The sequence below is a fragment of the Plecotus auritus genome, assembly GCF_963455305.1.
Source record: "Plecotus auritus genome assembly, chromosome: 9".
NCBI lineage: Eukaryota > Metazoa > Chordata > Mammalia > Chiroptera > Vespertilionidae > Plecotus > Plecotus auritus.
In genome coordinates, this window is record NC_137783.1 from 84432138 (window position 1) to 84451717 (window position 19580).

Genomic DNA, 19580 nt, shown 5'->3' on the forward strand with positions numbered 1-19580 from the left:
ATGCTAAATGAGCATTGACTTGCTACAGCTCATTTAATAACACAATATGATGCTACTCTAGTACTGAAGTAGTAGAAGTACACTATAAGAAATTCCACAAAGAGAAAAGACTTACTAATCTCAATAGTAAAAGATGCATTTACTTACATACATACATAATACATATAAAAGTATTACTAGTGGCTTTGTGACCAACTATTCAATATGTAAATCTAAATAATACATTCATAAGGAGTAAAACATTAGTTATATACTTAAAGAACTAAAATAAAACAGAAACATATTCATAGATACAGAGAATAAACTGATGGTTGCTTGGGGGTGGGGTGAGGAAGAATGGAAGAAAAAAGGGGAAGGAGACTAGGAGATGCAAACTTCCAGTTATAAAATAAATAAGCCACAGGGGTAAAATGTACAGCCTAGGAAAAATAATCAGTAATATTGTAATGACTTTGCACGGTGACAGGTGGTTACTAGTCTTATTGAAGTGATCATATCATAAAGTATATAAATGTTGAATCACTATGTTGTACACCTGACACTAATATAATATTGTATGCCAACTATGCTTTAATAAAACTTAAATTTAAAAAATAATTGAAATAACAATAGATGTCCTAGGTTGAAGTCACTTTACATTAGTGATTCTACCAACCACATGCCACATTCTTTCTTTAAGTTCTATTATTGGGTTCGGTATCAAGTCTCCTCTCTATTCAAAGCAACAGGACGATGTCCCTCTTATACACCATATTCAATAACTATTGGATCTAGAGAGCTTACATGCAAAATCTTCCACTCTAGCTAAAGAGTGATTCTCTCGCTAGACTCGCCAAGGAGAGGACTCCTGAGTGGCTCTCAGCACCTGGCTTAGTACCCAGCATGGTGTAGCTGCTCAGGAAATCGTTGTTGCATTGGACTAAAATCATACTACCAAGGTGAATAACTACCTAGCCCCTCATTCTGTGGGTGCCACTCATCTTCACCACATTTAGCATTTCACAATAGCAATACTCTCTGCAAGTGCTGAGAGTAGGGACATTGGATTTAATGATAATACATTTTAAATAATGAATTTAGTAACTTTAAATGCCTCTAAAAAGAAAAATTACTGAAGATTTGAAGTAGTACAGAAAATTTTTCATATATTCATTCTGTATCTACATGTATTATAATGTTAAGAAGTCTTATAAATAAAAGTTATTCAATGTTTGGTATTATCTACCGTGTGATTAAAACAAATATGAAAAATAGATCAGGAAGTTGAATACCCTAAAATCAGACTAAATAGTGAGAAAATCTTCTATAATTATCTGTAAATTATGATACCATGCTATCTTTGATATTTTATATAGAAGTGTCCTCTAATCATAAATATAATAAGATGTCTGGGTTTGCAATACGCAATATCATTGTCAGTACGTTACAAGCCAAGAGGAGAGAACTCTAAAAAATTTTATAAGTTCCAAAAGGGAAAAAATGTGGACAAAACAAATAATACCTAAGAATTAGCTCTTTTGCATTAGGAAAATTGATAGATGTCCCTACTAATCTTCTCTCTAAACCAGATATCTTGAATGGAATAATATAAAAGTTTAATTCTTAATAAATTAATTTAGTCATAAATAAAAGGTCCCTCAACTATGTTATTTCTTAACCTTGGTAGGCTTTTATCATGGTAATCTTTAGATATGTTTTTGTATGACATACATTACCTAATAAAAATGTTCAAGTAAAAGGTGAACTTTTCAAGCATTGACTGATGGCATTTTCCTATTTAAATAATAAATTATTACATGCTCATGGCCCATGGCAGCCTCTGAAAGAAAAATTAAAACTCTGAATATGCTTTATGGGAAGAGATGGACTTACCACAAATCATTAAATAACATCTATCTAATCGTCTTCCTTGTTATTTTCATATGGACCAAACATTCACTCTGGGCCCAGTAACTACTTATTTCCTCCATCTTTTTGGAACTTGATATTTCCCACAAGGTTTGGTAACAGTGTTCCAAAGTCAAAATGAAAAAAAAGAACTTTGCATTGATAGAGGTTAGAGCTGTAGTCAAATTAGGAGGGAATAAACCCCCTTTTCCTTGTACTGAAAGTCTTTTCATATTCATGTCTGAGTTCAATCTCCTACTTTTCGGGGGTGGGGGGTGGAATATAATGCTCTGCAATGTCATGTGCATACAAAAGACTGCTAAATTTCAGTTAAAACAGTTAATTTGAAACTTTAAAGAGAAATGTATTCTATTCCCATTATTCTGCATGCTGAGTGACTTTAAGAAGGTCAATGACAAGTGAAAGGGTTTCTGAGCTCAGTGACCCAGAGATCTGGAAATTATATATGAAGAACTAGAAACTACAGATGGGGAGCCTCAAAAAAAAAAGCCTTGAGTGGAGAGTGGGCATGATAACTTCTTCAGGTTTAGCACTGGGCCTGGTCAGAGCAGATAATCAGTATATGCTTGTTGAATGCATGCATGCATGAATGAATGAATGAAGCAATGAATGACCAAACAAACCCCTGGTGGAGAAGCAGGAGTGTGGAAGTGGGGAAGAGTTATCCCATGTTACTCACTCATAGAGCAGTTGATGACAGAAAGCAGGATTTAGGTATCTTTGCATTTCTGGTACTCTATACCTTGCCTGGTACATAGTTGGTGCTCAATTAATACCTAATTGACTGTTGACTCAATCAATGATCATTATATTTAAAGCAATCTAATAGTAGGACAGGTTGCTTGGTAAATAGCGAGCATCCATTTCCTCACCACTTGTCTATGGGGGGCCAGCAGCCCAGCAAGCAATGGAGGGAGCCTGGGGCTGGATGACCACAACAGGGATGTTGGCAAAAGACTTAGTCCCTCAGTACCGAAAAGATCCCTTCCAACATCTAAGCATCAGGACCCTGTGCTATACGTTTAAGCAAGTGAACCTGTTAAAGCCTGTTGGAAGTCCACAATATTTTTCAGCCTTGTATTAAGACCCTAAAATTATTATCAGGACACCCTAGAGGTGACAGTGCCTCAGGGAGAGGTAAGAGTTCCCAGTCTGAGAAGCACAAACTGTAAATAGCATAATTAATAGCTCACCCTCCCTTCTGGCCAGTGTCTTCTTAGGGTTCTGGTGTCCTGTGTTTACATTATACTCTCTAGTCCAGCGGTCGCCAACCGGTGGACCACGGACCACTAGTGGTCTGTGAGGTCCGAAAGGTTGGCGACTGCTGCTCTAGTCAGTCTGCTGTGCTGCCTTAGTCTCCTCACACACCTGACAGTGAAACACACAGCACACCACAACACTTCCACATGCATACACACACGTGTTGGCATGTCCTATAGGCAGTACCTTTCCAACATTAGTCCCTACGAATTAGTGGGCTGACGTTGAAGGTTTGAAAGTCTGTGCTATAAAAGATCGGGAGGAAGGGCTTCAGCCTCAGACATATCCCAGTTTGATTCCCAATCCTGCCATGTCTATGCTCAGTAACCTTGGGCATGTTGCTTGGCCCTCTGTGCTTGTTCCCTCATTTGTGAGATGGTGAGACTATACAAGACAGTGTCTGGCATCCAATCGACACTCAATAAATGACAATTTTAAAAAAAGTCTCCTGTGAGGAACATCCAACTCTCTGGAGTCTCACAGCAGACCTGGTGGCTCCTGGCCTCGTGGCAACGCAGGTGTAGAAGAGAGTCGCAGGACATGTCTAGAAAGGATTTTCCCTGATGCCCACAAGCCTGGTGTTTGGCTGTTGAATATGCAGATTGGGGTCTGCAATTATAGAAACAGCAGAAACTAAAATCCTTTAATACTGGGCTAAAAAAATGGGGACTTCTTTCTCAAAACAGTGCCCAGGCCTGAGGAAACCCAATTGTCTGAAGTTGCTGGCCAGCAGCAGCACGGGACCTCCATCCCAGCACCAGGTGCCAACACTGAAGCCCCCACAACGCTGCCATAGCTCAGGCAGCAGCTTCCTGGCAAAAGGACAGAGTTCATTATTGTCCCTACAGACTCGGTGACTTCCAAGGAGCTCATCTCTCACTCAGCGCTGCCTCCCTTCTCAGCAGGGCAGCCAATATCAGCATCAACTTCAGTGATGTTGCCAAGGGAACCTGTGGCCTCCTGCCATCCCTGTCCATCTCCACATACTTATGAATCAGGAGGTCACGGTTTGATTCCTGATCAGGGCACATGCCCAGGTTGTGGGCTCCATCCCCAGTGGGGGGCCTGCAAGAGGAAGCTAATCAATGATTCTCTCTCATCATTGGTGTTTCTATCTCTCTCGCCTTCTCCCTTTCTCTCTGAAATCAGTAAAAACATATTATATATAAACTAAACAGAAAGAAGTGAAACAGCACCTCAGTACAGGGGGAAACAGACATACACAGGGAGGCAGGGAGGAAAAAAAATCAATGCAGGCAAGAAATGGAGGAAAGCAGCCACAAGAAGGGAGACAAAAAGATATTCAGGGGGAAAAATAAACAAACAGGCCAAACGACAAAGAGGAAGATTTTTACAAGCAAACCAAAAAAATAAGTGTGAAACAAAAAGGTAGATGACAAAAGAAAAAAGAAATAATGGAAAAGCTATGAGGATAAGACCGTCCCTAATTCCCAGATGTTTGTCGTTCCTGCAGAAGGAGCAGTGCCCGGCAGGGCAGGGCAGGGCAGGACTGGAGACAGGAACTGGGGCTCTCAACTCTTCTCCCCTGCTCCTGAGACTGGTCTCCAGCTTGACTTCCAGCAGGGAGACACGGGACCCAGCAGGGGCCTGCGGAGAAAGAGACTGCAGAAGCTGTTACAGATTGCAGCTGCCCTGCCCTCCAGTGCCCAGTGCCACCTCAGGTGTTCCCAGTCCTGACCCACTCCCTAGAGACAAGGTTTGAGCTGCCAAGCAATGCCTACCCATCACAGACTCTGGTGTCTTGTCACTCAGAGTGCCCTGTCCCCCATTGCCTCATGTTCCACCCAGCATAGACACATTTGAGGGCATTCTCATGCCCTTTGGGACTCAATGCCACTTTGGCATTTCAGAGAACTCAGGGGACACAGCAGAGACCCAGGCCCCTCACCTGTCCTGGCCTCATGGGACTCCCACCTGCTTCTGTCTTCCAGTGCCTCCCCTCCCCTCAGGGGCTAGGAGAGGGCTGGGCCTGGCACTCTCTCCCTCCCTGAACCACATCTGCCTTCAAGCCTCCAAGTCACACGGAAGAGGCACCGGAAGTGCTTGGAGAAGATGACCCAACACAGTCCCAGATCATTTGTGAGGGGCTCGAGCCTGGACCACCTCCTTCCCACCTCTCACCCCAAAGTGTGAAGCTTGAGTACATCATGTCCTTACAGCAAAAATGAGCAGGAGCCAAGCGTATTCTCATTCCTAAACAAAGCTCCTGCAGCAAACCAGCAGGGATGCTCTGGGAGGAAAAAGGGGAGAAGAGGGAACTTCACCCTGAAGAAACCACCAGCCTCAGAAAATCTCCAGGCTGCCAGGCCATGGGCAGCCCAGCACATTAGGGGGAGCAAAGGGTCTTAATGGGCAGGCATTCTGGGCTGAAACCCCAGTGTTTGGGGCCCAGACAGAGAGCAGACAAAAGGGCAGGGGAAGCCTGCACATGGCCAGGTGGGGTCAAAAGGAGATGAGGTGCAGAGCTAAGGCCTCTGCTGGATCTCTGGCCTGCAAGCTGGGCCCAGCGTGACTCCTTGCTATGCCACACCTACTGGCTGTCATGTTCACTCCCCGAAATGTAAGATTTTTCCCTTAAAATACAGATTTGGAATGTGGAATTCCGTCTGGCCGGCCAGCCTGGTTCAGGTGCTCATGAAGGACAGCCTAAATCACCCAGGGCTCCTGGGGCTGCCTTTGAAGCAGAAATACAGAGCATCTTTGAGCACTCCTGCTCTGTCTGGGAGAAGGTGGGCAAAATGCTCAAAATAGAGTAAAAGCAAGGGTCAGGACCCAAAGGGGTCTCATTCCCTGTTTCTCTGGACTCTCTGTGGGGTGCCTGTGTGCAGGATTTCTGCAGAAGATAGTCCATTTTGTTAAGCCTTTGAATATTCAAATTGAAAGTACCGCGCAATCATTGATTGTCAAATCATGGGTTTCTAGAGGTTTTAAATACTTGGCATGAGGGGGAAAAAACTCAAACCTATACCCGAAGGTATAAAACATTAATTCTGTTTGTCTTCTGCTCCAGGAACCTGGATGCAGCTGGATGCTTTGTGAAACTTTAAAAATGTTGCATCTCTGCTTCTCTCCTTGCACAGGAGCCCTCCTAGGCGCTGAGTCCCTGCAGCTGCTGCATCCAGCCACAGACCCAGCTCCTGCTGACCAGCATGTCGGGTAACTCAGCTGCTTCTCCGGGGTAGGGTCACGCGGGCCAGGGGCATTTTGGTCTGGGTGTATTTCCACAGCTTTTCCTGCACAGAACAGAGAGGCACAAAGTCAGAGCATACAAGGGTGTGCCGGTGATCCGGAGAGGGCACGGGCCACACTGTGGCCGCTCCCACTCGGCGCCTGCTCCCCAGAGCAGAGGCCCAGATGCCCAGTTAGCTGCTGCGGACGTCTGCGTACCCCGGCCCGGCCCCCGACCCGCCCTTCCATTTTGCCACAGTTGTGACCCGGGGACTTCGCGGCCCGGATTCTGCGCGCCCAAAAGCGGCGGGGGGAGCTAGAGGCTCGCGGTGAGCCCGGGACGCGAGCAGGGCGTGCGGGGTTCACAGAGCTGAACTGCGGCGGTCCCCGTGCGACCCCGAGCCGCGCCCGTAGCCCGCGGAGCCGCAAACCCGGCGAGGAAATCGCGGGAGAGACTGGACGCCGAGAGGACGCGGCCCCCACGCCCTGCGGGCGGGGCGCGGGATTCCCTGGGTCTGGGCGACAAATAGCGCAACCTCCTTTCCGGGGGAGACCCCTAGCTCGCTGGACCTGGCCCTGGGGGGCTCCCTGCTGTCCAGTTGCGGTCTTCGCAATGACCAGGCGAGGCGCTGGCGGCCTGGCACTGTCGCCAGGCGCCCAGGCTGGCCGCGCGGCCGCCCGAAAGCGCGGGGCCCGGCCCCACCCCGGCGACTCCGGGCGCTCACTCCAAAGTGGAGCTCAGAGTCGGAGTCGCGCCGGGCTCCTGCGGCCACTCCCGACCGGGAACGTTCGCCCAGCCCGGCCTGCCCGGCCCGACCTACTCACTGCGGCTCGGCGGGGCCTGGGCGGGGGCCGCGGCTGCCCGCTCCCGGCGCGCTGGGCTCCCTCCCGCCGACCCGCCGGCGCGCTCGGCTGGCCCCGCCACCCGGGGCTGTCCGCCCGGCCCGCCGCCCCAAGGGCGGCCCCTTCCGGAGCGTGGCCTCCCAGCCGAGTGCGCGATCCTTGGGATCCCCGCACCGCTTTCCCGGAACTCGCGCTGCGCGGACTCGACTTGGAGCCTCCGCGCGCAGCGGAGAAATGCCTGCCCCAGAAAGGGAGGGGGTGGGGAGAGCCGGGAGGAAGGGGAGCGCAGGAGCGGGACTTGGGGTGGGAGGAGGAGAAGATGGAGAGCAGGAAAGGCGGAGGAAGGGGGCGAGGGAGGGGAGGCATAAGAAAATGATCGGTGGAAGGGAGGGACGGAGTTCCCAGGGTCTGAGTCCTTTACTGGGGTCAGATTGGCAGGTCGCTCGCTGGCCCAAGGACAAGGCTAGCCAGCCTCACCGCCGGCCCGGCTGCCTTCCAGACCAAGGGCACGTAGAGGTCGGAGCCTCCCCAGAAGCCACACCTGGACTGGTGGAGAAGGAAGGGACTCAGATTGCACACCAGTGGGAGCATCAGAGTGGGGTGGGCTAGGTTGGCCGCCACAGGTCACAGACAGAGCATCCCTGCACCAGCGCCAGGTCCCTTTCTGGTCCATAATACCCTCTCCCAGGCCAGCGGGCTGGGCCCAGGTAGCCCCAATTTGGCCAAGATGGTGAGCTCCGCTGGCCTGGTCTCCACATTCCTGAACAGAAAATCCTGTGTGCTATTGGTCTAGGGATAGGACCCTATCTGAGGTGGGTGGCCGCACAGATTTCCATATGTTCCTGCCTCTCTTCCTTCACCCCTTCAAGTTTGAGAATTTGAGTTTCTTTCCCACTTGTCTTTTAGCATTCTCTTTGTGTTCTCCAAACTTAAAAACCTGGCCTCAGATGCCATGGTCTATAAAGAGGACCTCCAGACCCCAGCCTGACACCCAACCTCACACTTGACCACTGACTCGGTTGTCTTTCCCCAGAAAAACCAAAGGTATATCAAGGTGTCCGGGTGAAGATCACGGTGAAGGAGCTGCTGCAGCAGAGAAGGGCTCACCAGGCAGCCTCAGGGGGAACTGTAAGCATAAACCCTTCACTTACTCCCAACTCTTGTTAGACCTCATTCAACCTGCATCTGGGAAAGTGTAGAGGCCACCCCAGAGCCCATGCACCACCCCAGACCTGCCTTCCTCAGCTGGTCTCATAACTTTGGTGCCCAGCTTCATCCTAGTTCACCACAGGAAGCCACAAAGAACAGCTGTGGTATGTCCTGGGGCTCAGGATTTGGGGAGCCCATCCCTCGCTGATCCTAATTGAGGAGGAAGGGCTTGCTGATCCTGTGTATGGAGAGGAGTAGCCAGCAGGTAAGTAGGTTGTTACTCTGTTAGGAAGACAGTGGATGTGCCCTCCCATACTCAAAGAACATCTCTCCCAGAAGTGTAGGAAGCCCTTCAAGGATAGAATCTCTGTGGAACAGACCCCCTCCCTCCTCATTCTTCTGGAACCCAGCCTCTGAGCTCATTTATCTGTAAATCAATGGTCACTAAAAGTTTCCAACAGAAAGGGGCCATCTCTCCTCCGAGGAGACAGATTGGAATGTAGAACCACCTCCTTAAGACGTAATGAAGCCTTATGCAGTTCCAGATTATCTCGAGATTAATCTGGACAGTCAGAGTCCCCTGCCACTTATATAGATTCTAAGCAGATAGTACTGCCGGGAGCTCTCAGGGCAGTGGCAAAACCAAAGAAAGGAGGTCGGGTTATCCTCCAAGAGAGGGAAATTCATCGCTGAGAGCCTTTGATTGTACAGTTGCTTGTCGGTTGGTTTAGATGTGTGTGTAGGACCTGACGGCTGGGACCTATATTGCCAGGATCAGCATTGCTGCTGTCTCCAGCTTATTGGCATCTGCCCCACAACAGGTGTTGTGCCTGGCACTATCTGTGTGCCATGCACAACTTCATGAAATGGGCTTTTGTGGGAAGAGGCAAATAATGTAGGAGTGGTGAGCACAGATTCTAGAGCCAGTGGACTGGGTTCAGATCTCAGCGCCTCTGGTGTGTATCCTCTGAGCAAGTTATTCCACTTCTCTTGCCTCAGTTTTCTCATCTTTAAACTGGAGATAATAAAGTTTTGTGAGGTTCAATGATTTATTGCATGTAAAGCACTTAGAGGAGTGCTTTTCATGTAATAAGTGCTCAGTTAATGTTAGCTCTCATTATTATTTGTGAAAAGCAACTACAGTAAAATTACAACCAAGGCTTGAAAGCCAGCTTTCCAGTAATGTTGATCCGCACCCTTGCTCAGAGTTTAGAGGTTCAGGTGTGAGCTTGCTGTGATATGGCACGTAGAGCACACATTTTACATTTGCTGGTAAAGTCAGTACCTCCATATGCAGAATTTCAGCTAACACAATAAAGCCTCCTTCCACTTGTAGAGGGCTTTACGGTGGTTCTTTTAAAGCATTGTTTGCACCCTCATTTCATTTAGTTCTTACAATAACCAGGGGAGGTAAGCAGATCAGGGATTTGTATGCCTCTATTACAGCTGAAGTTTCAAGTCTTGCAGTCACTGATGACAGAGCTAAAAATAGAACCAAGGTCTTATTCTTAAACACACACACACACACACACACACACACACACACCACTTCCCACCTATTAGTTCCCTAAATTCATCTTTATGCAGATCCAGCTGTGCTGAGCAGGAAAGTCTGGTAACCTCAACCACCAACCCCTTCAATTCAGAAATAATTATAAAATTAATAAAACCAGGATCAAGGGAACTGGGAAATGCTTCTAGAGAGAAAAAAAAAATCATCAAGACGTTCATAACAAAATGTAATCTTTCATTACGGAGCTTTGGTACATGGTAGAATTCTGCTTCAGCTGCACCTGGAGAAGTCCCACCGGGCGTGGCGATTTTATTGCTGTTGGCCTCTTGCAGGTTGGTTTGGCCACTGTTCCCCTGTTAGCTAGCTGCAGGAAGGAAAGCAAGGGGTAAGCATTTCGCTTGTGTATCTAACCAGGATCTGTTCCCTGGAGATGTTTGACTTATCTAAGTTTTTCTCAATCCCCCTTCCCACACCCCTCCTCCAAGAAATAATAAAGAATACTTCCAAACTAGTGCCTTGCAGAGGTTGGTTGCATAGTATATACGCCCATGCCCTCATAGGCAGGAGTAGCACCACACAGATGATTTAATTACGAGAGCCAGACCTACAGTCCCTCCGTGAAAGCCATCAGAAGGATCTGGGATTCCAGGAAAGCTGTGAAGGTATGCTCAGGAGGCATGGGGGCGGATATTAGGGGATAATGTGTGCCTGCTTCTTGGTGTAGACTTCTGGCTCCACAGAGGTGATCTCCAAGTTGTTCGGTGGTTAAAGGATACCTCTAGGAAGCTTTAAGCCAAGGAGAGAGTTAATTTTATAAAATATACAAAGCAGGAAGAAATGTATCTTAAATTGTCATAGAATCAGTAGTATCCACAATTTGAAATTTTAAGAAGGCAATTGTGAATGGAAGTTTTACACTGAGATAAATATCAGGGTATCAAACAGTGCCAGGAGAAATGTGTGCGTGCAATATTTGTAAATTTGACTTAAAAAAAAACTTATTTCGGCCAGGCCAGATCAATTTGCAAACAGCCCAGTGAGCACATGCGTACACACACACACACACACACACACACACACACACACACCTTTTACCTTTAGGATAAAGGGGAACTTGAGCTAGTACTTATCAAAATATATAATTTGCCCTTTTTAACCATTAATTTCTTAACAGCCTTGATGTGTTTTTTAAATTGTAGATTGTGGATTTTTGCGCTGTTTGAAATCTAAGAGAGGGGTGCCTTTCTTTGTACTCTTGGAGCAAAGTAGAAAGTGAACCCATGACTAGAAAGATAATATCAAGTAGGATATTGTAAACATACCTGAGGGAGATAAGGTGGGGAGGCAGACAAACAGACCATTGGGGCAGGGGGGGGGGGCAGGAATGGGGTTAATGAGAGCCCTACGATGAAGCAGTTTTTAAACCCACTCCTTTCAAGTCCTTTAGCTCAAGCTGCAGCCAAATATTTGCATGAAAAGCTGGTGAAGGATTCCAGCTTCCTGGTTCATGACATTACAGCATGGATCACTTTCAAAATTAACACCACCTCCTGTTTCAGCCGTGGCTGGCGGTGCTCTCCCAGTGGCTCTGTGTGTGGGAGTAAGCACACCCTGGAACCCGAGAGAGAGGTGTGGTGAGTCACAGAGCAACGCTGGTCCCTTTAAACGTTAAAGCCAGCACCAGGTTCTTTAAACCTAAAGAAATAATAATAACAAATCCTAAATTACTCATTAGTAAAATTATCGATTCAACTAGAAGATACAGGCTGCTTTACTTTTAATAATTAAAAGGAACAATCTCATAAACTTCAAGTATTTATAATAGTGAAAAAAGCAACTTTTATAAAAATGAGTAAAAAACATACAAAGAGTTGAAATATTTCCTGACCATTAACTAGAATATATATAGGCTCCAACTCAATGACTACAGCTTTAAGAAAAAATATTTTTATATAATTTTTAGTATTTCATAGCTGGTAAGATGTGAATATTTTGAACTATCCAGGATTAATAAAGTTAGGAATTGTGTCCTTTGGGGAAAACAAATCCCTAAGGCTAAGGAGCCAGATATTATATGAAAATTTTGAAGGAAATGATTGACTAAATCATAAAAGTTGGGATTAAATTAATTTCATATTGAATGGTTTAATTGAAAGGCTCTTTACTGAGTTTTCTTGAATTGTTACATTTCTTGTATATCAAAATCATATAAATTAAATTTTGATCATAATGAATAGCCTTTACATTTTAAGTGGGAAAATCTGATATTAGAAAAAATCCCCAAGCAAACCTAAAAATTAAAACTAATATATATATATATATATATATATATATATGTATATATATATATATATATATGTATATATATATATATATGTATATATATATGATCGGTTGTCTTTTAACTTTTTTAGAAGAAAGAATCTAGCTTACCTTAGAGCAGAACGCACATAGTTCACATCAAAATGTCTTAGCTTTCCCTGTGTAGACCTCTCATTTCGCTTTGCTTTATGGTTGTATTCTTGCTTTGGCAGCTGTCCGGAGGGAGCAGTGTCCACCTTTCAGATCCAGTCACACCACCTTCCGCAGGTCAGTACAGCAGCATTACAATTCCCTCAAACACTCTTTCAAAAGTGCATCTGGAAAGTCTTTCAGTGCTTGATTCAGGGGTTAAGATAGGCACCACCATTTAATTGCAATCCAACCAATCAGAAGGTGAAAAAGGCATAGTGACTCCAGATGGAAGCCCCGCAAGCAAACAAGTGCAAATGTTTTCTTCTTTCTGAACTCTCTTCTTTCCTACCTACTCTAGCCTGAGTTTGTTCTTCTCATTCATTCCAGTTCCCCATCTCCAAGTAACTAAACTAGACGAAAAGATCAGAATTGTTTTTAGAAACCTGTCTTTTGTCTCGTGCCGTTAGATGGACTACAGAACACTCTGAGGTCCTAGAATCTAGCCGACAGGGGCTTCCCTCCCCTTCTGTCTTCCCAGAAAGCAGTTCAAACAGCTGAAAGTTTTCTCAGCCCAATACGAATAACTCTATTATATAAACACTCCTACCTACGCCACTCAACGGCTAAGAGTTTAAAGAGTTCATATACAAGGAAACCTGGTTATGGTAGCTCACCACTGAATTTGCCACTTTCAGTTAACCTCAAAGGAACCTTAAGACTTCAAAGAATCCCTCTGATGGACATACTCTAAACCTCTTCTTTGAGCGTTTTTTTAGATTAATAACCACAAATTGGGCCTATTAATCCTAAAATGGAAAAGGAGTCACGGTTTCAGAATTATTCTTGTTTGGTATTGAACAATTTATTTTAATTCCATTATCATGTTAACACTAAGAAAATATTTTTGCTTTGTGTAATTTAAAGCAAGTAATACTAATTTGTCCTGTATGTTCCTGGTTTCTGTTTTTATAACTTGCTTGGTATTTACATCACTCCTCGGAATTTAAGTAACTTAGTAAGTGTGAAAAGTTTAGGAATGTATTAACCCTAAATCAAGAGAATTATTTCCCATGTCACCAGAAGTTTTCCTAACAATTCCGGCTCTTTCAGAGACTTGTGCTTGAACTGCAGGTAGAGGCTGAATGTGGATGCTTTTATGGTCCAAGAAAGTGCAGGCGTGAGCCATTATTCTCTGTGGCAGTTAGACACAGGTTGGATCACCATCCTTTTATTTTAGCCCTAGCCACATTCACAGCCAATGTTCATATTATTAACTAGATTCATTTCAATGAAACTTGAATTAGCTAAGGCAACTAAAAAAAACAAATTGCCTGACTGTTCACCTTTCTGGAACTTCATAAGCCCCCTTTTCCCCTAGGCATAGCAAATATTCAAAATGTAGACTAGAACTTCATTCAAATGCATAACTACAAACTTTAAACAGAAAAATCTTTTTTCCTTTCTCTGCTAGTGTATTTTGAACCTGAATCAATTTCTTCCACACCTAATTATTTTCAACCACGAGAATTTTCCAGTTGTGTTTCTTGTGAAGAAAACCCAAGCTGCCTCGACCAGATCTTGGATTCCTACCTTCAGACAGAGACACATCTGGACCCTTTGCTCAATTCCATGCAAAGTACTCCACACTACTTCCCGGACAGCTTCCAGGCTGCCCCTTTCTGCTTCAACCAGAGCCTGGTAATTAGCTCAGTTCTTAGCAAAACCTGTTTATTGCTTATTATATGGTTATAATGCTTTGTATGAATGTTTGCGTTGTCTCCTGAGAAAGCATACAAACACTGTCAACAAGGAAATCATCCAGGGAGCAAGCAAAGAACCATTCACAATTCATTGGAAGTAGAAATAACCACACATTTCCCAAGCTACTGTGGGGCAATATACATGTAATGTTTTTAAACTCTACAATTATGACATCTCCTAATTGGAAATCATTGATTTAAAAAATGGCCCTTGGATTTGGGGGTTCTTGAAAATGGAATTAAGGCCACATCTACACAGTACCAAACTGTCATTTTGATAAGTGCATTTTGTTTTATTTTAATATTGAATTGACTCTACTAACTGGTTCTTTTGGTCTGGTTTTGGCACAAGAACCATTTGAGTCTGAGATGGTTAGGAAAAATGAAGCTCTCATACTTGAAAAATTTGGATGGTCCATTCTGGTTGAACCTTAAGAATTTAAAAATAGATTATTTAAAATGCAGTAAGGTTTACTTTAGTAGGATACCAATTGTTTTAGAAGTTGAGTAGATACTCATAGATGTTTTTTAACCTTAAAAAGTACCATGTTTTGATGTAAATAATTTTTATTTCAGTTTGTCAAATGTCTGTGTAGGTATCAGACTAAATTTTAAGGGGGTAGGAAATTAACTCCACAGAATATGCATACAGGGCCCCCAGTCACCCAGTTCCTACCCAGCTTCCAACTTAGGCTTTCTCAGTAACAACTGTAGACCTGCTTAAGAGAAAAGTACTTTTCTCATCAAGGGACAAAACTTTAGTGGATATAAGTGTAGTTTCACGTCTTGGAGTATCCCAGACACTGGATCATTGAAGGCCCCAGTTCTACCTGAGTGTGCTCACAGCCAAGGGTGTGGAGAACCGTCCAAGGTGCCACCTGCAGCTTACATTGTGCCCAGAGCTTAGATTGTGGCCCACAGCAGGGTTTAATGAGCAGGTGACTTGAAGCACAATGGGATTATGTGGTTTAAGGACAAAACATCCTCTAAAGTATGGTTACAACAAAGGAAGCCAGTGAAGCAAGGCAATTTATTGTGGGGAAAAAAGTAGGTAAATATAGAATGTGGTGTCATGAAATCACACAATCAGCAAATAAAATTACTTCTACAGACTTGGGTTGGGTTGGGTGTTTTGTTTCTTTACCCCTAATGTTCTTACTCTGAGTTATTAAATCCACTCTTTTCAGTACCTTTAATCCTGTCTAAGTTATCAAGCTCTTTGTTCCTTGGTTTTTATTTTCCCAGACCCCAGGGTCACCTTCAGATTCCTCCACTCTCTCTGGCTCCTTAGACTTCAGTTATTCCCCGGCTCATCTACCTTCATATACATCGGAGAATTACAATTCTACCCCTTCTCTGGACACCAGAAACTGTGGCTATCCCTCAGAAGATTACTCCTACCCTCACTTGCCCTCCCACGCCCAGTACGACTGCTTCTTTCCAGCCTCGACCTCAGGCTGCTACTGTGTGTCCTGTGAGGCTGAACACTTGGCCACCATCAGAGCATCTGAGTACTTTTCCTGTCCTGGCACAGACTGTGTGACCCTGGATCCCTCAGCAGCAGCAGGCAGTGATTTCTACATGCAGGAAACAAACTGTGACATCTGCTACAGCTCATAGAGCTTCATTAACCTGGAACCTGACATGCATATGTCTGTTTTTCTGCCGCGCCAAACGAGAACTTGAAATAGACAACCTGTTAACAAACATCACAGGTGCAGTTTACAAGTCACTATTTTGCATTTTCCGGCGCTGACTTAGGCATTAAGATGAAGTCCTCAGACCCGGTCATGGCCCCACTCCTACTCTGTATGCTTCCAGTGAAAAGTTTTGTAGGGAACATTTAATGGTTTTACTTTTCTGTATAATGAACAAATTCTAATTTTTTTTTTACTAATAAATAATTTTGTATTATTAAATGTTGGCTTATTTTTTTTTAATTTGAATAATAGTTCCCAATGTTTTGAATAATATCACTTCTGGAAATCATTAATTACTCTTCAGTAGTTTAATCTTACTTACTCGTGAATTTAAAATGATTTTAATGTGGTGAGGTGCCATCACAGCTGTGATGGTGGAAAAGTGAAAATCCGCCTCCCCTTTAATTGAGGGCATATGTACATCAGAGAAAGACATTTATGAATCATTCGCTTTTTTGTATGTAACACTAGGCAATGAAATATTAATATGACCAAAAAGCACATCTTCCCTACAGCAATGTTAACCTGAAGATAATTCTTTTTATTTCCAAAGTACTGTTTTGTAAACTTTCTGGGCAAATATTTTTTTAATAGATTCTTTTTTAAAAAATATATTTTTATTGATTTCAGAGAGGAAGGGAGAGGTAGAGAGAGATGGAAACGTCAATGATGAGAGAGAATCATTGATCGGCTGCCTCCTGCTCTCCTCCTACTGGGGATCAAGCCTGAAACCCTGGCATGTGCCCTTGACGGGAATCGAACCCAGGACCCTTTAGTCCACAGGCTGACGCTCTATCCACTGAGCCAAACCAGGTAGGGCCTGGACAAATATTTGATCTTCTTTCTCCTGAGGGTTGCCTTGCAGTTGATGAATCACAAAGTTTAGAATTCGTTATTTCCTTATATTTCTGAATTTCTGCTTCATGTCCTTAAATATGCATCACTCATCTTTACAGATTGACTTGTAGGATTGGCCATGTTGTTTACAAGTGAATTTCAGAATTCACTTCCTCTGAATAATCTATTTGAACAAGCCCAACTGTCTTTCAAGGTGAAGAGAGCTACTTAAGCTGCCTATGCTAGACCCCATTGTTAAATCCTGTTGGCGCTGGATTAAATCCTCCCTGCATTGAAGTCTGGGAAGCATTTTCCGTGTCCCCAGGTTTAGCACAGTGACAGCAATGCTGGTACCACTGGCACAGGCCACAGCTGCCATTTCCTGAGCCCTTCTTGTGGGACAGAATTGCATAAGGGTTTTCTCACATAACTCATTTAATCTTCACAACATTGGTAGCAAAATGAGGCTCAGAGGGGTTAAGTCACCTGTCCAAGGTCACCCAGCCAATAAGCACTTGGGTCTGAAGGACCTTAAAGACAAGCCTCACCCTGGCCAGTGTGCCTCAGTAGTTAGAGCGTTGGCCCATGCACTGAAGGATCAACGGTTCGATTCCTGGTCAAGGGCACATACCTGGTTGGGGCATGCTGGAGGCAACCAATCAATGTGTCTTTTTCACATTGATGTTTCTCTCTCTCTCTCTTTTGCCCTCCCTCTCTCCCTTCCACTATCTCTGAAAAGCAATGGAAAAAATATCCTCAGGTGAGTATTAATAAAACAAACAAAAAAACACATGCTTCTTACTCACTCTCCCTCACTCTCTGGTGATGGTGAAAAGTTTGCTCCACCATTTGTGAAAGACTGTTCAGGAACCCGTGGAATCATCCCCCATTAAACCCCAAATTCCTCACACAGAGAAGTGCACCCCATCACAACTAGTCAAAGCTCCCCAGAAGGGCTGGCCTGTCCACAGGATCCAAAGATGCCTTGTGCAAGAGCTTTCAGAGGCCCCCACTTTGGGGACTAAGGGGAAGGAGCTGACCAACTGCCATGTCAGTGGGCCTCTTTCTATTAGGGGCAGTTATGCTTTCAAAATGACACTCTGATGGCCCTCTCCCTCGAGACTCCACTAAGGCTTGGGCAAACGGCACACGTTAAAACCTGTCTCACGGGGTAAATGTGCCAGGGAAACAGAACAATTACTGCCTTTCTGAGATGCCAACAAAACTAAATATTTAATAGCTTCAAACTGAATTGAAACTGGCCTGTTGTCAACAAATATCTGTTCACACAGACCAAACCCCTTACACACCCGCATCCTGCCCCAAGGGACAAAAAGCAGAGAACCCAAAGATGTGCAGTGGTTCGCACCAAAAAAAATCCCTTTCTTGGCTATCATTCTTTTTCTTTTTGATTCCCCATTTGTATCCTCTGCCTTCTGAGTCAGTTAACCTTGCAGCTGTAACAGAGAGCATTTCTCCCTTCCTGTTTCTTGTTTTTTTCTTCATGTCTCTGTTTGCCTAAATCCAAAGTGAGAAAAGGTTCACAAAGGAATGTGAGACAAGGACTAATATAGCTATTGTGAATCAACACTAATTACCTCTCCACCTTAAATTGATTTTTAAGATCTTTCTTAAATTTGGACTAGCAGGTCACCTGGCACACGATCAAGTGTATGATGCTGCCTGCCCAGTCTCCTAATCAGCACAGCTCACACAGAACACCTCGGGACCCGGATGGCGGCAAGCAAAACATCTGCCTGCAGCCCTGGGACAGTCTAGAATGCCTCTCATCAACATACATCCGGGAAGTTGTATAAAATACAGATGCCTGTGCCTCAGAGTGAGAAAGCATGATTTAGTAAGTCTGTGGTGGGGCCCAGGCATCTGCATTTTTAAATATACCTATGTTGATTCTGATACAGATGGTCCTCTGTCTACACCTGAAAAACACTGACATATTCAATGTCTGAATTGTTTATGTGTAGGACCTAGCAGCACAATAATAGGTTACATGGATTAAGCTCTTTCTATGGGCCAGTGTGGTGGGCCTTATCTCAGTTAATGCTCAAACAACCACAGGAGAGAGATACCACTTTTTATCTCCTCATTTTTATTGATAATGAAACTGAAGTTTGGAGAGATAAAATAACTTGCCCAAGGTCACACAACCTATAAATCAGGGTAAGAATTCTCCAATTCAGATTGTCTGATTCTATAATAGCCTCGGTAAAGTTTCCATTCATTATACTTAAAGGAATTTGATCTTTTGACTTAAAAATCACATGTATATCTGTAGCCAGTTACTCATACCATGGATGCGTTTAATAAGATTATTATGGAAGTTCAAATGATTTTATTATTCAGAGCCTCTAGAGATTGATAAAACAAAATATTGTTTACCATGTGCAAGATTGATCAAATGCCTTCAAAATGCAGTCAAAGGCTTAAAAGGGGATGTAATTTTTATTTGTTTTGTTTCTTTGTATTGAATTCATTTGGGTGACATTGGTTCATAAAACTGTATTGGTTTCAGGTGAGGGGATGTAATTTTTAAAATTTAAGACTTAGAGAATTTCAGTTAGGATGGGTATGTAGTGAATTTCAAATACTTAAGATATTTAAATTAGGGGTCCACCCTTGAAGCCTGAGAGAGATAAGATGGGACAAAGCCGAAGACAGTAAACATTTGGAAACAATTACTTTAGGCAATGGCCCAGAATAGTGCCATCTTGGCACCTGGCCTCAGCCTGCAGGTGGTCACAGGGAACAAGGTATAGATAAGCACAACTGAAATGGTAGAGCTGCTTGAGGGAGGGTGAGGAAGAAGTGGAGGTGGGGTGCTATCTTTGATTAAAAAAAAACTTTTAAAAATCATATTTAGTCAAGAAAGATGAAGGCTAAAAAGAATTAGAATCAAAGCTAATGAAATTATAAATGTGAATAATATAACTTAAAATAAACATGACT

General features: G+C 44.0%; 1 protein-coding gene across 3 annotated transcripts; it reads left to right on the forward strand.

Annotated features, from left to right (window-relative positions):
* Window positions 1-7540: 7540 nt before the first annotated feature.
* POU2AF3 (POU class 2 homeobox associating factor 3) lies at window positions 7541-15992 on the forward strand (the record flags this gene model as incomplete). Of its 3 annotated transcripts, XM_080640903.1 has the most annotated exons (4): window positions 8498-8614; window positions 12397-12451; window positions 13788-14014; window positions 15322-15992. In XM_080640903.1, the coding sequence occupies 4 exons, from the start codon at window positions 8594-8596 to the stop codon at window positions 15694-15696; spliced, it is 678 nt and encodes a 225-aa protein (XP_080497029.1). In that variant the 3' UTR covers window positions 15697-15992. The 3 variants fall into 3 exon arrangements, 2 of the variants coding, with proteins under 2 accessions (XP_080497029.1, XP_080497028.1); XM_080640902.1 differs by lacking the exon at window positions 8498-8614 and having other exon boundaries at window positions 12373-12451; XR_013959011.1 differs by lacking the exons at window positions 8498-8614; window positions 13788-14014; window positions 15322-15992 and adding an exon at window positions 7541-8328.
* Window positions 15993-19580: the final 3588 nt, after the last annotated feature.